The sequence below is a fragment of the Macaca mulatta genome, chromosome 15 (assembly GCF_049350105.2).
Source record: "Macaca mulatta isolate MMU2019108-1 chromosome 15, T2T-MMU8v2.0, whole genome shotgun sequence".
NCBI classification, from domain to species: domain Eukaryota; kingdom Metazoa; phylum Chordata; class Mammalia; order Primates; family Cercopithecidae; genus Macaca; species Macaca mulatta.
The window spans coordinates 43848376-43866879 of record NC_133420.1 but is presented as its reverse complement, the minus strand read 5'-3'; the positions used below and the strand labels follow the sequence as shown (position 1 = coordinate 43866879).

At 50.8% G+C, this 18504-nt stretch overlaps 1 protein-coding gene across 14 annotated transcripts in view; it reads right to left on the bottom strand.

The window, feature by feature from the left end:
- Positions 1-18504, bottom strand: part of WHRN (whirlin) — a 107887-nt gene that overhangs the window by 57954 nt on the left and 31429 nt on the right. For all 14 annotated transcript variants that reach the window (XM_028834916.2, XM_015117004.3, XM_077968239.1 and 11 more), the window contains one exon: positions 8031-8156. In XM_028834916.2, the coding sequence (XP_028690749.2) occupies positions 8031-8156 (126 nt within the window). The remainder of the gene's footprint in view (positions 1-8030; positions 8157-18504) is intronic.

The following is an 18504-nucleotide window of genomic DNA, read 5'->3' as shown; positions in this document are numbered from 1 at the left end:
CTTTGTACAGCCTGCAGAACTGTGAGCCAAGATAAACCTCTTTTCTCTATAAGTTACCCAGCCTCAGGTCTTCCTTTATAGCAACGCAAAACAAACACAGTAACCATACCCCTTCCTCCATGGACAAACAGGAAGCAGGTGTGGGAAGTCTGTCAGGCTTGCTCTCGCCTCCCAGCAGAAGCATCAGGACGGAATGAGCAGACAAAGCCAAACCGCCTCACCGCAACGGGGGTCTATGCTGGGGGCCCAGAGCTCTGGGCCCTTCTGTCAGCCAGTCCTTTCCTTCCTTCTGGCCCTCAGCATCCCCATGTGTAAAATGGAGGGTTGGCAGCTGAGATCTGTGAGTGTAGACTGATTCCCGCCATCTGCCTTCCATCAGGGAAGAGCTGAAGATGGCACCTAATGTCCAGAGAGTACCTGTGACAAGCAAACCTCACTGTGGGCCAGGCTGCTACTCAGCTTCCTTTAGCCCAAAGGCAAGCATCTCTGAGAGACAACCACTCACAACCCAGACGACTGGGAAAACCACTCACTCTTCTTAAACAAATATGACTGCTCTGTTCTGTGTTCAGGCCAGGATGCAAAGGAAGTAGTGCTCAAGATAGGAGCTTTGGAGTCAGAGACACCTGGCTCAGGGCCTGCCTTCTCCACAGTCACTTCTTCAAGACGAGAATAATTTCCCAGATACCTACTATGTGCCAGGTGCTGTCTTGGGCAGGAGATATGAGGTGCAAACAACATTCATTCTTTACCTCATGTAGCCATGATCTGGGAGAAGAGACATTCATTAAACAAGTGCTCCCAATTTATAGATGGGTTAAGAGTTTAGGCCGGGCGCGGTGGCTCAAGCCTGTAATCCCAGCACTTTGGGAGGCCGAGACGGGCGGATCACGAGGTCAGGAGATCGAGACCATCCTGGCTAACACGGTGAAACCCCGTCTCTACTAAAAAATACAAAAAACTAGCCGGGCGAGGTGGCGGGTGCCTGTAGTCCCAGCTACTCGGGAGGCTGAGGCAGGAGAATGGCGTAAACCCGGGAGGCGGAGCTTGCAGTGAGCTGAGATCCGGCCACTGCACTCCAGCCTGGACCACAAAGCGAGACTCCGTCTCAAAAAAAAAAAAAAAAAAAAAAAAAAAAAAAAAAAAAAAAAGAGTTTCAGCCAGGCACGGTGGCTCACAACTGTAATCCCAGCACTTTGGGAGGCCGAGGCGGGCGGATCACTTGAGGTCTCGAGTTTGAGACCAGCCTGGCCAACATGGTGAAATCCTGTTTCTACTAAAAATACAAAAAAAAAAAGAAAAAAAAAAAGATTAGTTGGGCGTGGTAGCAGGCACCTGTGATCCCAGCTACTCAGGAGGCTGAGGCAGGAGAATTGCTTGAACGTGGGAGGCGGAGGTTGCGGTGAACCAAGACCACACCACTGCACTCCAGCCTGGGCAACAGAGTGAGATTTCACGTAAATAAAGAGTTCCTACCTCCTAGAGCTGGGTAGAGAGAGATGACACATAGAGATCACCTGCTGCTTGATGCGCACTTAGCATAGGGGTGCTGTCCAGAGACTCAGTACAGAGAGGGTGGGTGGGGAGAACAGACCCTGGCAGAAGCCAGTACATGGAGGGAGCAGCCCCAGCTCTGTTGGCTTCACCAATGAAGTCGACATGGTCAGGCTCCCGGCAAAGCCCAGCACCCGTGGTAGACCTGTAGGGCAGCAGGTCATCCTCACAGTCACTGAAACACTGTTTCTGCACCAGACACTCGATGGGTCTGCATAGCAGTGACCCCAAGAATGGGACATTCATGGGAACAGAGATCCTGTTCCAAGGAGCCTCATCCAGGATGGCAGCTGGCCCCCATGAGCAGAAATGAAATGTGCTCCCACCCCTAGGGAAACTCAGGTGTGGAGGCCGTGGGGCAGGCAAGATCCGGGAACCACACTGGGCTTGGGAAGCTTGGTGTTTTCTAAGAAGACTCAAAGTCCTTTATTTCCTCTCCTTGCAGCCTTTTGATATTTGATTAAGTTAGGGTTCTAGGAAGGTGGCAGAGCAAAGCGTATGACCTTTGGAGGGCCTTAAAAGGCCAGGTACTAGATCCCTGTGTAATCCCCGGGAAGCTACTGCACCTCTCTGAGCCTCAGTTGTTCATGTATTAAATGATGTTATTAACGTCCGCCACAGGGCTACCGGGAGGATGAAATAAAAGTGTATTTAACGTGTTGAGTACAGTGCCTGATTCATAATAACTGGTTAATAAATGGCAACTGCTATCACTATGATTAACTTCAAATGCCAGTCAATCTCAGTTGTCCTTAAAGGAACAAAGGAGGTTTTGTGGTCCATTCTTTGGTGGGGTTTGAAGCTGGGGGGCAGGTGCAAAGGAATAAGAGAGATCGGGGGTGTTAGCCCCCACTGCGGGGGGTGGGAAGGTGCCAAGTTCCATGGGGCCTCCCCAGGGCAAATGCTGGGAACCTGCCTGACCCCCCAAGTGTTTCTCCACTTAGGGCAGTACCATCCTGACACCCCCCCAACCCCAGACTCAAACCAGGCCCTCAGGAGCTAAGTGGGCTGAGCAGCTGGAAGCAAAGCGAAAGGCACATTTTCTCTTAAGGGAAGCTCTGCACAGCAGCAAGGAGCCCTATTTACAAATAAAGCCTTTTCTTGGCTCCACTGCCCACGTAGCCAAGCCCCTTTCTTCCATTTCAATATGCCTAATTCCACTGAAAGTGCATTGGCAATAAACAGAATTAATCAGTCCTGGATGCCCAAGTGAGTGTAGGCAGGTGTTAGCATATCCAAGGGGCCTTGGAGGGGAAAGTACAATGAACGGCAGGAACATGAAATGCTTTACTGTGGAGGGGATTGAAGATAGAAAGTACTTTACTGAAGGCAGGCATTTTATGAGCAAATAAAGCCTTTGATTGCCTGCAACTGAGAAGCAAACGAAAGTGAGTGGAAACTTCTACGGAATATTTTTTCTCTGCCTTGTTTCCGAATGGAAATCGCTTTATTGTTGCTGTTTTTAAGATTATAAAGGAATACTTGCTCCATTCAGACGTCGCCTAAGGACATAAAGAAAAAAGTGGAAATCATCCCTTATCTTACCACCTGAGATAACCACTGTTGACACTGTGGTGTGTGTCCGGCATAGATGTTTTTCTATGCATATTTTTGCATTCATATAGAATACAGATGAAATCCTGTTAGCTATGTGGTTTTGCAGCCCGTGTTTCCCACTTAGTAACAGCCCACAGACATCCTTCCACATTAATAACTGCAGATCTTGATCATCGTCTTTTCACAGCTGCACAGTCTGGGGTGAATTACATCTCCTGTGCGATCGGGCTATTTCCTCAGCAGCATCACCAGACATCTTCTCCCCACCTGGCTTTCCACGTTCAGCCACACGGGCCTTCGTCTGCACACTGGAACACTTATTTCCACTTCGGGGACTTGGCATTTGCTGTTCTTTCTGCTGGAATTCTCACTTCCTCTTTCACATAATTAGTTTTGTTCTCTTTTAAATTTCAACCGAAATGCTTCCTCCTCCAGGAAGCCTTCCCAGGTATCCAAAGACCAGGGTTGGTCTTCCTAGGCATACACTCAATTGGTTCCATGTGCTTTGCCATCTTGGTATTATAAAAATTGTAACTAAATATACAGTTGTGTAATTTGTTTTTATTTTTCTTACTAGAATATAAGCTGAGGAGGTCAGAGACTGTGTCCGTCTTGCTCAGCTCAGAAGCTGCAAAGTACAGTGTTAGTTTATAGCAGTCACAAGTATATATACTCACAGACAAAATGGGAAGAGGAAAAGCAAGAGACAACCACAGACACTAGCCTATATGGAATGTCCACATCCTTCCACACAAAAGGGGGATATATCAGCTGGTTACTGGTTTTGGCATCTCTTTGTGAACATGAAAACTATAGGTGAAACAGACAGGAGTACATTCCTGGTGTCTGGGCACCCTCTTTGTGCTGGCTGCCAGGAAGCTCAGAGCCAAGTCTGTGTCCTGCCTGTAGCTGGGTCTGCAGCCCCACAGAGCAGGGTGTTCTGGAACATCACTCATCGAGGCTTCATCTCTTTCCCTGTCCCCCATTTTCCTTCTCCCCAATATCCTCTACTCATTCAAAATGTTTACTCTATGTAAAGAGAACTCTCTGCAACTTTTCAGGCCAGGGAAATGTACAGATCTAGGGAAGTCCTCAGAGCTCACCTCGCCCAAGTGTCCAAGCAGGGAGACTGAGGCCCAGGGAGGGGAAGGACATGCCCACCTTCACACAGCTGGTCAGTGGAGGCCCCGGGGCTCCTGTCCTTCCCTGCACAAGGCAACCCCAGGCTCTGTCAGGTCTTGGTTTAAATAACAGCTCTGGTAACAGAAAGAATTTGATCTTGGGCAACTCAGTTTAAGTCTATAAGTCTTGGTTTCTTCAGCTGTAAACCGAGGACTGGGAGGCACTATACCATAGTAGTTAAGAACGTGGACTTGGGGTTTGCTGGCGTGAGTTAAAATCTCAGCTCTAGCGCTTAGCTGGGTGGCCTTGGACAAGTTGCTTAACATTGCTCCTAAATCTATTATCTATAAATTGGCAAGAAGAACATTCTTTTTTAAAATATATCATTGCAAAAATTATGTGATAATGAATAAGAAGTATTCAGCGCAGTATGTGACACAGCAACTCCTCAATGAAAGGGTAACATGATAATAAAAGACGTCACCCACCAGTAATCAGAGAGAGAGGGCGAGATGCTCAGTGCTCTCAGGCCAAGACCTACCATGTCGTCTCTCTGGAAGGCTCCCTCTCTCCCTTTCTCTTAACGTGGTTTTAATCAGAGGGTACTCACCGCTCACAAGGTATGTAAACTGTTCATACATTTATGTCACCAAGGACACTATGGCACCACACAACATCCTCTCAAGGACGGACCAGAGGAAAACTGTTCTGAGGCCTCAGAAGGAAGAATAACTAGGGTTTTCAAACACAGCTGGTCTGTTTTCCTCTTACAGACACCACTGACCTGCTTCACTCTCTGTGTTGGCTGCCAGGAAGCTCAGAGCCAAGTCTGCGTCCTGCCTGTAGCTGGGCCTGAAGCCCCATGCAGCAGGCGTTCTGGGGAATCCCTCAACCGGCTTCATCTCTTTTCCTCTGCCCCCATTTTCCTTCTCCCCAGTCTCCTCCACTTCTTCAAAAGCTTTACTCTGTGTTTAGAAACTGCCTCTAATCTTTAAGTTTTTGGGGAAAATAAATGGCAGTTAAACTTCATAAAGACTAAAAGCAACGTGGTATGCTGGATTAGACTGGATCCTGGAACAGAAAAAAGACATGAGTGGAGAAACTGTGAATAACGCCTGTAGTTTGTTTAACAATATTATACGGATGTTAGTTTCTCAGTCTTGACAAATATACCACGGCTATACATGATGTAAACATTAGAGGAAGCTGGGTGAAGGATAAACAGGAACTCTCGGCAACTTTTCACTACGTCTAAAATTATTCCAACATAAATTTATTAAGCAAAAATTCCATACAGAATATAATCAGATTATTTCCCCCTGGAGTCCCAACAAAGCATCACTCCTACCTGCTAAAAGCAAAGCAAGCACCTAGATCCAACACGTTTCACAATCAACTAGACCCGGCCGACACTGTTGGAACATCTCCTACCTATCTGGCTGGCACAGGTCTAGAACCAGACTCCTCATTCCTGGATGGAAATCCTGGCTTTCCCTCTCACAGGCTGTGCAACTCTCCGAGTCTCACCTACTGAGCCTGTAAAATGGTGCTCACCAAAGGGTAAATGTTTGAGGGGATGGATACCCCATTTTCCACGATGTGATTATTACACACTCATGCCTGTATCTAAACATCTCTGTATCCCACAAATGTACACACCTACTATGTACCTGCAAAAATAAAAAATAAAATGGTGCTCACAACAGAACCTACTTTCACGGGAGTATCATGAGGTTAAACAAGTTAACAACGTAAGGCACTTGGAAGAGCACCTGGGAAAGAAGACACATGCTCCATGTAAATTACCATGTCTATAACAGTGATGATAATGATGTTTGTCTGAGTCAATCCGGGCTGCTATAACAAAGTACCATAGACCGGGTGGCTTACAAGCAACAGGAATTTACATCTCACAGTTTTGGAGGCTGGAGTCCAAGATCAAGACGCCAGCAGGTTTGGTGTCTGGTGAGGACCCACTTCCTGGTTCACAGACTGTGCCTTCTTGCTGTATCCTTACATGGCGGAAGGGGCGAAGCAGCTCTTGGAGCCTCTTTTATAAGGGCACTAATCCCATTCATGGGGCTCCGCCCTCATGATCTAATCACCTCCCAAAGGCCCCACCTCCTAATACTATCAGCTTGTGGGTAAGGATTTCAATGCATGAATTTTGGAGGAACACAATCTATGGCAATGTTTACTATAATAATTAATAAGAATTCCTCATTTGAGCTTGCAATAACCCTGAGAAAGGAATGTTACCTATTATTATTATATAGTAATGGGAAGCAAGGTTAAACAAGTTAATGATGTAAAGCACTTGGAAGAGTAACTGGGAAAGGGGAGACAAGGTAGATGTTAATGATTATGTCCACAATGATGATGATGATGATGATGATGTCTGTTGTCCCTTTGAGCTGCTATAATAAAGTACCATAGACTGGGTAGTTTATAAACAACAGAAATTTATGTCTCGCAGTTTTGGAGGCTGGGAAGTTCCAGATCAAGATGCCGGCAGGTTCAGTGTCTGGTGAGGGCTTACTTAGTATTATACAGGAAAGGGAAGCCCAGACAGGTGGAGGGACTCTCCAGGGTCACACAGCTACGTAAGCAAAAGCAACAAAACTGGGACTTGAACCCAGTCTTCCCTACTGCAAACCCAGAGCTCTTCCCACAATGCCTGTTTCCTAAGAGAACCTGACGGACATATCGTCTCTGTACTCTAGCCTGTCTGCCATGACGTGACTTGGTGGCCACATATGACCTTTTCTTCTTGTCTATGTGGAAAATGAAAACTCCTGATACCAGGGCACGCAAGGAAGGCCCTTTGTTACAAAGACACAACCTCATCATGTGCTTCGTTCCCCCGGCTTTGCACACAGACTAGGCATCCATCTAGTCAGTCACCAACAGTCAGACACGCGTGGTCCTTCGGCCAGCCACTCCCATCCTTCCCCTTCACCCATCCCTCTCTCTCACACTCCCCATGGCCTGGCTCAAAGGCCACCTGTGCCATGGTCACCACTCCACATCGCTGCTGCTGTGGCATCCCTGGCATCAGGATTTAGCCCAAACACATGGTACTCTTTAATTTGGTGATTAGTGTCCTGGGTCCAGCGTTCTGAGCAGAGTCTTGTCTCTCTGAGCGAGTTCCCAGGCTGCCCTGCAGGGTGCTAAGTGAGGGCTTTGAAATTCAGAGGGCCTAAGTTCAAAGTCTGCTCTGCAACCCACCAGTTGTGTGGCCTTGGACAGGTCAGTTTAACCTCTGTATGTCTCAGTTTCCCCAACTGGAAAATGTGGGTAGTAATACCCTACCCCCTCAGGGTAGGGTGAGGAGCCAACTAGATGGCATGTGTAAAGTGGATCGCAGACACTGGGCACACAGTTAGCCCTCTTTAAAATGGGAGCTAGTAATATCATTGTGATAACTGCTGGTTGTCCGGATTGAATGCCAGGCCTGAGGCTGCCCAGGGCATCCCCAACCCAGCCCATCACTTTCTCTCCTCTTCCCTCTCCACATGTCCTAACAAACCCTGAAGTCAAGGCCATCACAGGCCAACAGCAGTGTTTGCAAAACAGCAGCACAACAAGTTTGGGCTGGCCTGCTGCCCACACCGCGTAGGCGGCCACCCTGCTGCTGCTGTGAGCTGTGAATTTAGAGGTAGAGCAGCCAAGGAGGGCTCCCCAGCTGGGACCAGTCCTCAAGGTGGGGTGCTGATTGCTCTGCTGGAGATCTATTTAAAATCAGCAGCAAACAGCTCCAAGCACAGAGCTTTCCCTCCCTCGGGCCCTCCCCTCACCTTGAGCCCGCTGCCTTCTGCTTCAGAGCCTGGGTCCACGCCAGTGATGTAAATGCCAAGGCCGTACTCAGCTCCCCCACGGATCGTGAGGCCGAGGGACCGGCCGTCCCCCAGCACCAGGTTCACCTGTCAGAGGGAGAGGAGAACATTAGAGGGACTGGGGGACTCATACCTTCAGGCTGCAGAGCCCCCTCTCGTACTCTGAAGAGCACATCTTATCCGGCTGGCAAGGAGGCCCAGGCCAAGGCCTGGAAGATACCCTAGAACATTCCAGTTCCTGCCCCAGCTCTGCCTCTGACTTGATGGGTGACCTTGAGGAAGCCCCTCACCCCTCCTTGGTCACAGTTCCAAGTGCAGTGGGGGGAAGGTGCTGAGAGAGGTGGCCTCCGGGATCCCCTCAGGGCCAACACCCGAGACTACTTAGACATTTCTCTCATGTTCTTCACGCCACAGTGGCCATGTTCACCTGAGGCTTCAGTCAGGGGGTGACTGTTTGCGCCCTGGGGTCTCAATGAGGCTCCATCTTCCCTCCTTAGGATCAAGGTTCAGGCCAGGCTCAGGGCAGCCACCACCCTGCTTCCCCAGAGGTCTCCTGTCACCCCAGGGGTCTTCTGTCACCCCAGAGATCTCCTGCCACCTCAAGGGTCTCCTGTTACCTCAGGGGTCTCCTGCCTCCCCAGGGGGCTCCTGTCACCCCAGGGGTCTCCTGCCTCCCCAGGGGTCTCCTGTCACCTCAAGGGTCTCCTGTCATCTCAGGGGTCTCCCACCTCCCCAGGGGTCTCCCATCACCTCAGGGGTCTCCTGTCACCCCAGGGGTCTCCTGTCACCTAGGGGGTCTATTTCTCCTGACATCTGCTGTCTCCCCGGGGATCTTCTGCTCGGCCATCCATCCTGAGGGACCATGATGGTCCCTGGCTCTACATACATAGGGTGTACCCACTAAATGCAGTCCCAGTGCTGGGGCTTGGAGATGAGACAGACACAGTCCTGCTCGTGAGGGGCCTGCAGTCTAGTGGTACAGTCGACAGGCCTTCAAGGTACAATGTGAGCAGCGTGTGACAAAGCTGCTCAAGGGTCACGTGGGTGCAGAGAAGGGGCAATGGTCCTGACTGGCATGGGGGGTGCTTCCTGGAGAAAGTGGCGTCTCTGATAAGATGGGAGGGTGAGCGAGAGTCAGCCAGTGGGGGAAGGGGAAATGGAACATTCCAGGGACATGGGACAGCTCATGTCAGTGCTCAGGAGAGCAAGCTCCATCTGGGAGGAGGTGAGTCGCAGTGGCCAGAGCAGGTGCTGGAGGACAGGGTGGGGCTCATGAGCACAGCGGGCTGGCTGCGGGCAGATTCTAGAACGGTTCCTAATCCATGAGGGAAGCTGCAGGAACGTGCAGGTTAAGTGTGTCTTGGGTATGAAAGGAGAATTCATGGAAAAGAAGGCAGGAGACCAGAATAGCTGAAACCTAGCCCAGAGACAAGACACACAGTGACAGGTAAGCGATCCAAAGAGAGCACAATGTGACTGCCCACGGGACAGGGAGTGGTGGGGGAACCTTCGGGCACCAGGAAAGAGCACATTTCATTAGGGAAAGCCATCCAAACCAGATTTCTATTTTGGAAGTTATTCATCTAAGAGTTATCAAGTGTTCTGTGCCCTTTAAATGTGTTATCTCATTGAATTTTTCAACCACCTTGAGAAGAGGTGGTGAAGAAGATACTCAAGTCCCAACTTCCCAGGGGAGGGCACAGCTGTGTGACCTTGAGCAAGTTACTTAACCTCTCTGTGCCTCAGCCTCCTCACCTGAAAATGAGGATGACAATAATTTATCCGCCTGTCTTATAAGGTTACCATGAAGAAGATCAAATTAAGAGACAAGTGAGAGCATGTGGCTACTCTCTGACCCCTAGTAGATGCTCAATAAGTATTAGTTACTGTTGGTTGTGTTGCACACATGACAAGTCCTGTTAGGAAACAGTCGCAGCCACTGTAGCTATTGCTGCCACTGTAACAAATCACCACAGTCACAGCCTAAGAGCAACACAGATTTGTTATCTGACAGTTCGGGAGGTTGCAAGTGTAAAGTGTGCCAAAAGGACCACACTCCTCCTAGAGGCTCCAGAGGAGAACCCATTTCCTTGCCTCTTCCAGCTTCTAGGGGCCACCTGCATTCCTTGGTTCACAGCCCCATCCTCTATCTTCAAGGTTGGCAGCACGGCATCTTCCAATCAGTTGCTCTCTGCTTTTACCATCACATCTCCCTTTCTCTGACCTCCTGATTCCATCTTACAAGGACCCTTGTGATGATACGGGGCCCACCCAGACAATCCCCCACGTCAAGACCATCACTTACTCACATCTGCAGCATACCCTTTTGCTATATAAGGTCCTACTCACAAGTTCCAGAGAGGAGGAGGTAGACATCTTCAGACTTGGGGATACTCCTATAAACCTTTTTCAGGCAAATCTTGGTCTCAGAGTCTATTCCCAGCAGCCCAGCCAAAGGCAGAGCTCCTCAGAAATGTGACCACTGAGCCTTAAAGGCTGGGGCAGGGTAGGGGGGCAGCCAGGGACAGAAGAGGGAAGATGTCATTCCAGAAGCAATGGCATGTGCTAAGCCCACACACAGGACAGTGCGCAGCCCCCTGGAGTCACCACACAGGTCCTGTACGGCCAGAGTGTGGCAGGAGAATGGGGAAAATGGTTGAGATTCGCCTCACTGGTGAGGGTGCCACAGGCCAGGCTAAGACGCTGGGCTATGAGCAGGACAGTGACAGGCTCCAATGTGGACTGCAGGAAGACTCCCAGAAACAGGGGACAGGAGAGGGGCGACTTTCTAGAGATCTCCCATGAGAAGTGGTGTGTCTTATGATGGTGGTGATGTAGGAGGAAGGTGGGGTTCAGATCAGGGACCGAACAGAGAGGCTGGCTGAGGACACAGTAGGCAGCTCCTGCCTTGATCCCCGCTCCTGCCACACCTGGCAGAGCCCCTTCCTCCATGCTGCACCTTAAGGACTTGGAACAAGCCAGGCCGGCTTGGGGTCTACACACCCAGGATCTAGCCCAGCTCCTTGGGTGACCTGCAGTCAGTCCCCGCCCATCCCAGCCCACCGCCACGCCCACCCCGGGGCCCTTCCAGCTCCAGGACAAGAAGATCCCGGTAGGGAGAGAGCTGAGAGGAGCTTGGGCGTCTTTGCAGCGAAGCCCAGGAACACGCAGATGGCAGCCTGTGTCTGCAGCAGCCCACTCTGAACACTAAGGATGAAAACAGGCCGGGCACGGTGGCTCAAGCCTGTAATCCCAGCACTTTGGGAGGCCGAGACGGGCGGATCACGAGGTCAGGAGATCGAGACCATCCTGGCTAACACAGTGAAACCCCGTCTCTACTAAAAAATACAAAAAACTAGCCGGGCGAGGTGGCGGGCGCCTGTAGTCCCAGCTACTCGGGAGGCTGAGGCAGGAGAATGGCGTAAACCCGGGAGGCGGAGCTTGCAGTGAGCCGAGATCCGGCCACTGCGCTCCAGCCTGGGCGACAGAGCAAGACTCTGTCTCAAAAAAAAAAAAAAAAAAAAAAGGATGAAAACAAACCTCCCCACCTCTCTGCCACCTCCCCATAAATTCTTTACATCGGAATAAAATGAGTGTTTATCACGGAACTGTAAGAACAGTTCTATCAAGCACAGGGTAATCTGCCCTCAATCACCTGCTGAAAATTCAACCAGCATTTGGCATGAGTCGGAGTTCATCTATGGGAAAGCAAACAACGCTGTGAGAGGTGGCCTGGCCCAGTGAAAAGAACACTACTGCTAATAATATTAATAGAACAATAACTCACGAACTTGGTCACTAAATGTACTGAGTGTTTCCTATGTCCCAGACACAGAGCTCAGCACTTTACATGCATTACCTCATTGAATGCTCATTCCTCCTCTATGGGTTTGTTGTTATACCCACTTCCCAGATGAGGAAACTGAGGCTCAACTCTGAGGGGTGAAATGATGGGGCTAAGATTCACAGACTCAGCCGCTTGGCCTGCCTGCAGTGCCTGGGCATTTAACCAATGCACCACACTGCCTCTCATGGGCCCGAGTTCAAGTCCTGGTTCTGCCCCTCACTCTTGGGCACCCTTGGGATAAGCCCTGTTGCTTCTCGGATCTTCAGTTGCCCAGTCTATAAAATGAGAATTGTGCAACCTGCCTGGAGCCAGCACTGCCTGTGGCCAAGCCAGCAGCCCTCCCTCTTCCTGCCTTGCATGGAGCCTCAACTATGTCCAGGAGGCAACTGGAGCAGCTCCAGGAGATGACACCAGTCTAGGCTACCCATTCTCCTCTACCAGGGACTGGAATGGATGTAGGTAGTTCTGGGCCAGTTTTGGCCAAGAGGATGTCTGCTATGGGATTCTGGGTAAGACTCTCCACTCTGAAAAGACAGGAACACAGGAAGAGAAGGCCCTCCTGCTCCCTCCACCCACTCTGCTTTGGGCACAGTTGTGAGAGACTGTGATGGCAGGAGCAGTGGCTGCCATCTTGCAGCTGTGAAGCAATGAGCCCAAGGCAAGAGTCAACAACAGGAGGAAGGAGGGACTCACTCCCTGGCAAACCAGAGCTGGGGCTGCCCAGCCCTACACTTCAGAAGAGAACAGTGAACACCGGAATGTGTGTGCTCCTGTAATACAGGCTTTCTGTGATCCGCAGCCAAAAGCACCCCTAACTGATAGCACCATCCAGGGCTGTTGTGAGGATGAGGTTGCATGGGCTCCCCACTTCCACCCTTGCTCCTGCCATGTATCCTCCATCCAGTAGCCTGGACAGTCTGGCTGGAACCTCATACGCACCAGGTCCCTCCTCTGCTCAAAGCTGCGCCATGGCATCCAACTCACTCAGAGCAAAGTCCCCAGACTCCGCCTGGTTGCCCGTGCCTGCTGCCTCGCTCCTCTGTAATCCCGTAGGTCTCGCTGCTGCTCCTCAAGAGGCCCTGTTCATCTGCCTGAGGGCTCCAGCCGCCTCAGACAGGATGGATCCATGTACGATCACTTCCTCGTCAGCTTGAGACCCTTTCTTTTGTCACCTTCTTAGTTAGGCCTTCCCTGCCCCTTCTCTAACACTGCCCGACGCATACACCACCCTCCCATGCCCTTTCCTTGCTTGGTTCTCCCTCATTTTACAATAGACTGTATATTGTTTCTTTTAATGCCCCTCACGGTCCCCCCACAACACACTAGAGTGTCAGCCCTTGACGGTGGCCAAGGTGTTGTCTATTCTTTGTCTGTTCACTGCTGTATCCCCAGTATGCACAGCAGGCCCATTATAGGTACTCGGTACATATTTTGGGGGAAAAGACTAGTACCTAGTCGGCATTCAGTAACTGATGGTTGTTGCTGGAATTCATTACCATGACCAGGCACTGTGCTCTGTGCGTATGAGCCTTGATTACTAATCCTTGAAACAGCCTCACATGGCTGGCGTGACCATCCTCCAATCATGGATGGGGAAGCTTAAGTGACTCATCCAAGGTTAAGTGGCTTGTCCAAGGTCACACAGTCAGGAAGTTTGAAAAACAAGCTTCAAACCCAGTGCTGCTGAGCCCAAAGCCCCTGCTCCTTGTATTCTAGGGTTGTAGCAGCCTGAGCCGAAGGGCAGGTCCCATCTTGTTTCTGTGGCTGCTGGAGACATATGAGCTTGGTGGAGCGGCTGCTTCTGCTGCAGCTCGGTCTAACTGCTCACTGCAGAGTAGGGGGCCGTGGGACAGGGACACTGCAGTGGAATAAGACTTAGGAGGTTCTCAATAAAGCTCGTGGGCAAATGACCAGGAAGGGGTGAGAGAGGCATCTGAGTTCTACAAATAGCTGTTCCTGCCCGCATCATTCCCCCGAGCAGATTCCAGATGCTGCGCAAGATGACTGGTGCTGTGGGGCAGGCAGGCTCTGCTGTCTCTCCTTGGGGGAGCTGAGCCAGCATTGTGGCTGTGCGAGGGCCGGACCCAAAGAGCCAGAGCCAGGGGACACTGAAGGGACCAGGCATAAGCCTGAGATGTGAGCCTCACCTGTCCCAGCCACTCTCTAGCTGTATGAGCTGGGATAATTCATGCAGGCTCTCCAGACCTCCATTTTCTTATCTGGAAAACGGGAGGAATGACACTATCTGTAAGTGTTTTATAGGACTGGCCTACCAGTCAAATGATTCTACAAAACCACCGTGAAATCTGAAAACTGCAGTGAAGAGATAAACGCCTGGGAAGCTGTGCTTCCATCACTCTGGATACTGGTTCATCACCACATTAACAGCTCCATCTCTTTCAGATGCAGGTCGCCTTCTGAAAGCCCATCTGTGAGTTTCTGCTGGATGCTCTGCAAGGGCCCCATGACACGTTCACAGTCAGAACCCAAGAACAGGTGATCAGTCCTGCAGCTCACACTGGATAGTCAAGCCTGTAGGAGGCACAGAGGAGAAGGGAAGGCACCTGCCTCGGAGGAGGGTCTAGAAACAGTGTGCTTATTCCCTCCACCCCAAAGACTCCACGGCAACACACTCGCTCTCCCATCCTGATGCAGCCTCCGGCTCTAGGTCTTCTTTCCTTCTCTCCTGCCACCCCTAGTCCTGTAAGCTGATTCAAACTATCCTTCATTTCAAGCCATTTCAAAGAAATGAGTTCACCCCACTCAACTCAGGAAAACTCTCATCCTGAATATGCACACAGGAGGGAATGCTAGCAGAGTACTGGAACCTTCCCCCAAGGTTCATTTTCCACCTTTGAAGTTCATCTTGACTAAAACAAGAAACATCATTACTGGCTCCAGAAGTTCTTTGTGTTTTTACTTAGCCACTCTCACCTCTCTTGAAAACGAGTTTTGCACACCTTTTTCATGGTCTTGCTAAAGGTCTTTGCATACCTGAAATTGATTTTGCCCTTCTTCCCTCACCAGCTAAGAGAATGCCCAGCAAGTCTCCGTTGTCTGCAGAAAAAAAAGTGTCCCCCACCCACACACATTCCCAGCCCAGCATCTCAGCCTGCAGGAGCTAACTCCATTCTACTTCTCCAACCTTGTTTCACAGCCAAAGGAATCACTTAGGACCCTTCTTGCTCTCTCTAACCTCTGGATATTGTCATGCTGTTCCCTCCGTCTGGGTCACCCTTCCCTTCCACTGCCACATGTCCAAACCTAAAATGCTGCCTCCTCCAGGAAGCCTTCCCCGATTTCTCTGGTGTGCAGAACCTCCCTTCTCTGCACACCACAGCACTCTCCTTGTCCCTTTCAGAGGGCATGTATCACATTTATACCTTATGTAATGTGCCAGAACAAGTCCTGTTCCACAAACCTGCCTCCTCACACTGGGGACGTGAAATAGGGGAATGGTTAGGAACAAGAACTTAAAAAGAGGCAGAACTGACCTTGCCCCTGAACACCACCCTGTCCCTGCTGTGACCTTCAGCACTGTCAGCACATTGCTAAGGCATCACATAAAGGCCCAAAGTGAAGACAGATCAGGAAGAAACTCATGCTGCCTGACACCCACGAGGACAGCTACTAACAAAACAACAGAACAACAGGTGCTGGCCAGGATGTGGAGGAAGAGGAACCCTGGTGCACTGTTGGTGGGAATGTAACATGGTACAGACAATAGGGAAAGTAGTAGGGTGGTTCCTCCAAAAATTAAAAACACAACTACCAGATGCTCCAGCAATTCCACTTTGGGGTATATATATCCAAAAAAATTAAAAGCAAGAGGCAGAACCAAGGTTTGAACCTAGGCAGCCTGGCACCCAAGGTCTTACCATCCCTGCCACACTGACACTATCCTACTTAGTCCCCCATGACAAATCAATTCTAATTTATGAGAGCTATAGAGGCTGCGGGTTAGAACAAAATGGGAAGCCATACAGTGAGCGCTCTGCACCCTGCCCCGTTCACTTCTGAGGATTTGACAGTGACTTAAGAGCGGCCACGCCTGACTCCCTGAGCACTACATCTGTTCTTCCCTCTGCACTTTGTCTTCAGCCTCACAGGACAGGTCTCATACCACAACACAGAGAAGGACACTCCTGAAAAGGGCTATAAAACTATAACCAGCTCCAGGGGACGGCATAAGGATTTTCAGGGGTAACTTGGCTACATGTGTGATTTTTATGTCACTATTGCCCCAAGAACCCACTTTCTGAGAGGTGTATGGTTATGAGTCCAAGACTCCGGTCGCGGCTTTTTGGACTATCAGAAGATGGGACCAGGCTGCTGGAGAGAAGAGAATCAGACTCCACCAGGTACCTTCCCCAGGATCCAGCAGCCAGGAATCCAGAAACATCAGCCCACGCCCCTTCCCAATAAGGAAATGGGGTTTCCACGCTGCGTCAGGAAGAGGAGGAACATGGAGGAGGGTAGATGCACCAGTCTGGGGCTGTGGAATCTGGGACGGCCTTTCTCTGGGATGGTTCAGGGTGTCTCCTGCCTCCTTCGGTATCTGGGTCCTCCCTGGAGTATGATTCATGCAGCCTCCACCTCTGCATTATTTTATTCTTGAGACAGGAGCTCACTCTATCGCTCAGGCTAGAGTACAATGGGGCAATTACAGCTCAGTGGACCTCCTGCACTCAGATGATCCTCCTATCGCAGCCTCCCAAGTAGCTGGGACCAAAGACACATGCCATCACACCCTGTTAGTTTTTTTTTTTTTTTAATTACTTGTGGAGACAGGGTCTCACTATGTTGCCCAGGCTGATCTCGAACTCCTGGGCTCAAGCAATCCTCCTGCCTCCGCCTCCCAAAGAGCTGGGATCACAGGTGTGAGCCACTGTGCCCAGCCCCACATTCTTATATCAGTTACTGTAAGACTCCCAGAGGCACCTTACCTAATCCCCACACTCCCATCTGCCCAATACTTGCAGACGCTGGCCTCAGTCTTACTTCAGGGCCTTTGCACGTGCTGTCCTTGCTGCTTGGGATTTTCAGTCCCCGAATGGCACGCTGCAGCTCCTTCTCTCTCTCTAGGTCTCAGCTCAGAAGCCATCTCCTCAGAGAAGTCCTTCCTGACCGCCTCATCCAAAACAGCCCCTCCCTCCCTCGCACTCTCCTGCCCGGCTCCTGGTTTCACTTCCTCTCATCAGTTTGCACTGTCTCACTTATCTTATCTTGCTCACTGGTGCTCATTTCGGGATTATTGTCTCACTCTTCCCACCACCTCCAAACGCTAGATGCTTCCCAAGAGCAGGGCCCCAGCACCCTTGGCCACTGCTTTATTCTCGCCTCCCATAACATTGTCAGGCACCCAGGTGCTCAGCAAACACTGGGAGACTTGCTGGCTGGGTCATGGTTGCCACAGTGCTGAGCCTCAGGTTCCTCATCTGTAAAACGGGGATGGCGACACCTGCCCCCAGTGTGGCTGCGAGGAGGACTCAGGAAGACACCGTGAGCACAGGGCTGGGCACGCAAGGGCTCTCCATCAATGATAAGCTCCACTCGCCCCATGCCCTGCACAGGAAAGGGACTGAGAAAAAGAAAAAGCGAGTTCTGTGCCCAACACTAGACAGCTGCCCTTGACCATGACTCAATACCACTGGCAGCATTCTCTCAAGATTGTCAGAGAACAAGTTCCCTGGTGGGGAGGGGGTACAAGCCCACCCAGCCCCGGCAACCTCGATGCGGCTCGGGCTGCTGCGGCGCATACCAACAAGCTACCTGCTGCCGCTCACCTCCAATAGAAGCTGCTGTGATCTCTGCTGCGTCCTGCATATTGACGTTTGAGCAAAGAACACAAAACACATTAAATAAATGTTACAGTCTTATCGACAGGAAAAGGAGAGCTGAGAAAGAGTCTCCAGAGGGAAGGCGCTTGGCCCAGAGCCCCAAGCCACGTAGCCTCCTGGCAGTCAGTGTCAAGCTCCTACACACCAGGGAGCTGCCTGCAGGAGCTTCGTTCTTGGTTCCAGGAGTAACCAAGGGGTGCAATGCAAACAACAGCCAAAGAGAAGGGTAGGACATCAGGGACCATTTCAGCCTTCCTGTGTTTCAAGAAACAGTCCAGGTCTGGGGGAAGGAGAGCTCCACACGGGATGTCTATTGGTATCCCTGCCCCCTTCTGCAAGTTAGAACACCCCGCAGTGCTTTGGGCAACCACCCCTCTCCCACTGGCTACAGTCTCGGTGGTCTTGTCAATCAAAGTCCCCAGACATCCCTGCCAGCCCGTGAGGTACTCCCTCATTAAGAATCTTCAGGGGAAGGACACTGAGAACGGAATGTTGGACATCCCCCTCCTGCAGGCTGCACCCTGAGATTCTCGGCTTCAACTCTGGGACTGCCCCTATCCTTCCAGTACACCCCTGCTCTGTAAAATGGCCAGAGCTGGTTTCTGTGACTTACGCCCAAGATCCACACTGCACAAGATTCCCTGTGGAGCAGCACTCCTGGCCACAGTCCTGGCAGCTATGTGTGGCCATGCACCTGGGTCTAGGCCAGTGGGAAGTTTGGTCATCTTGAAATTAAAGAGACGCCTCT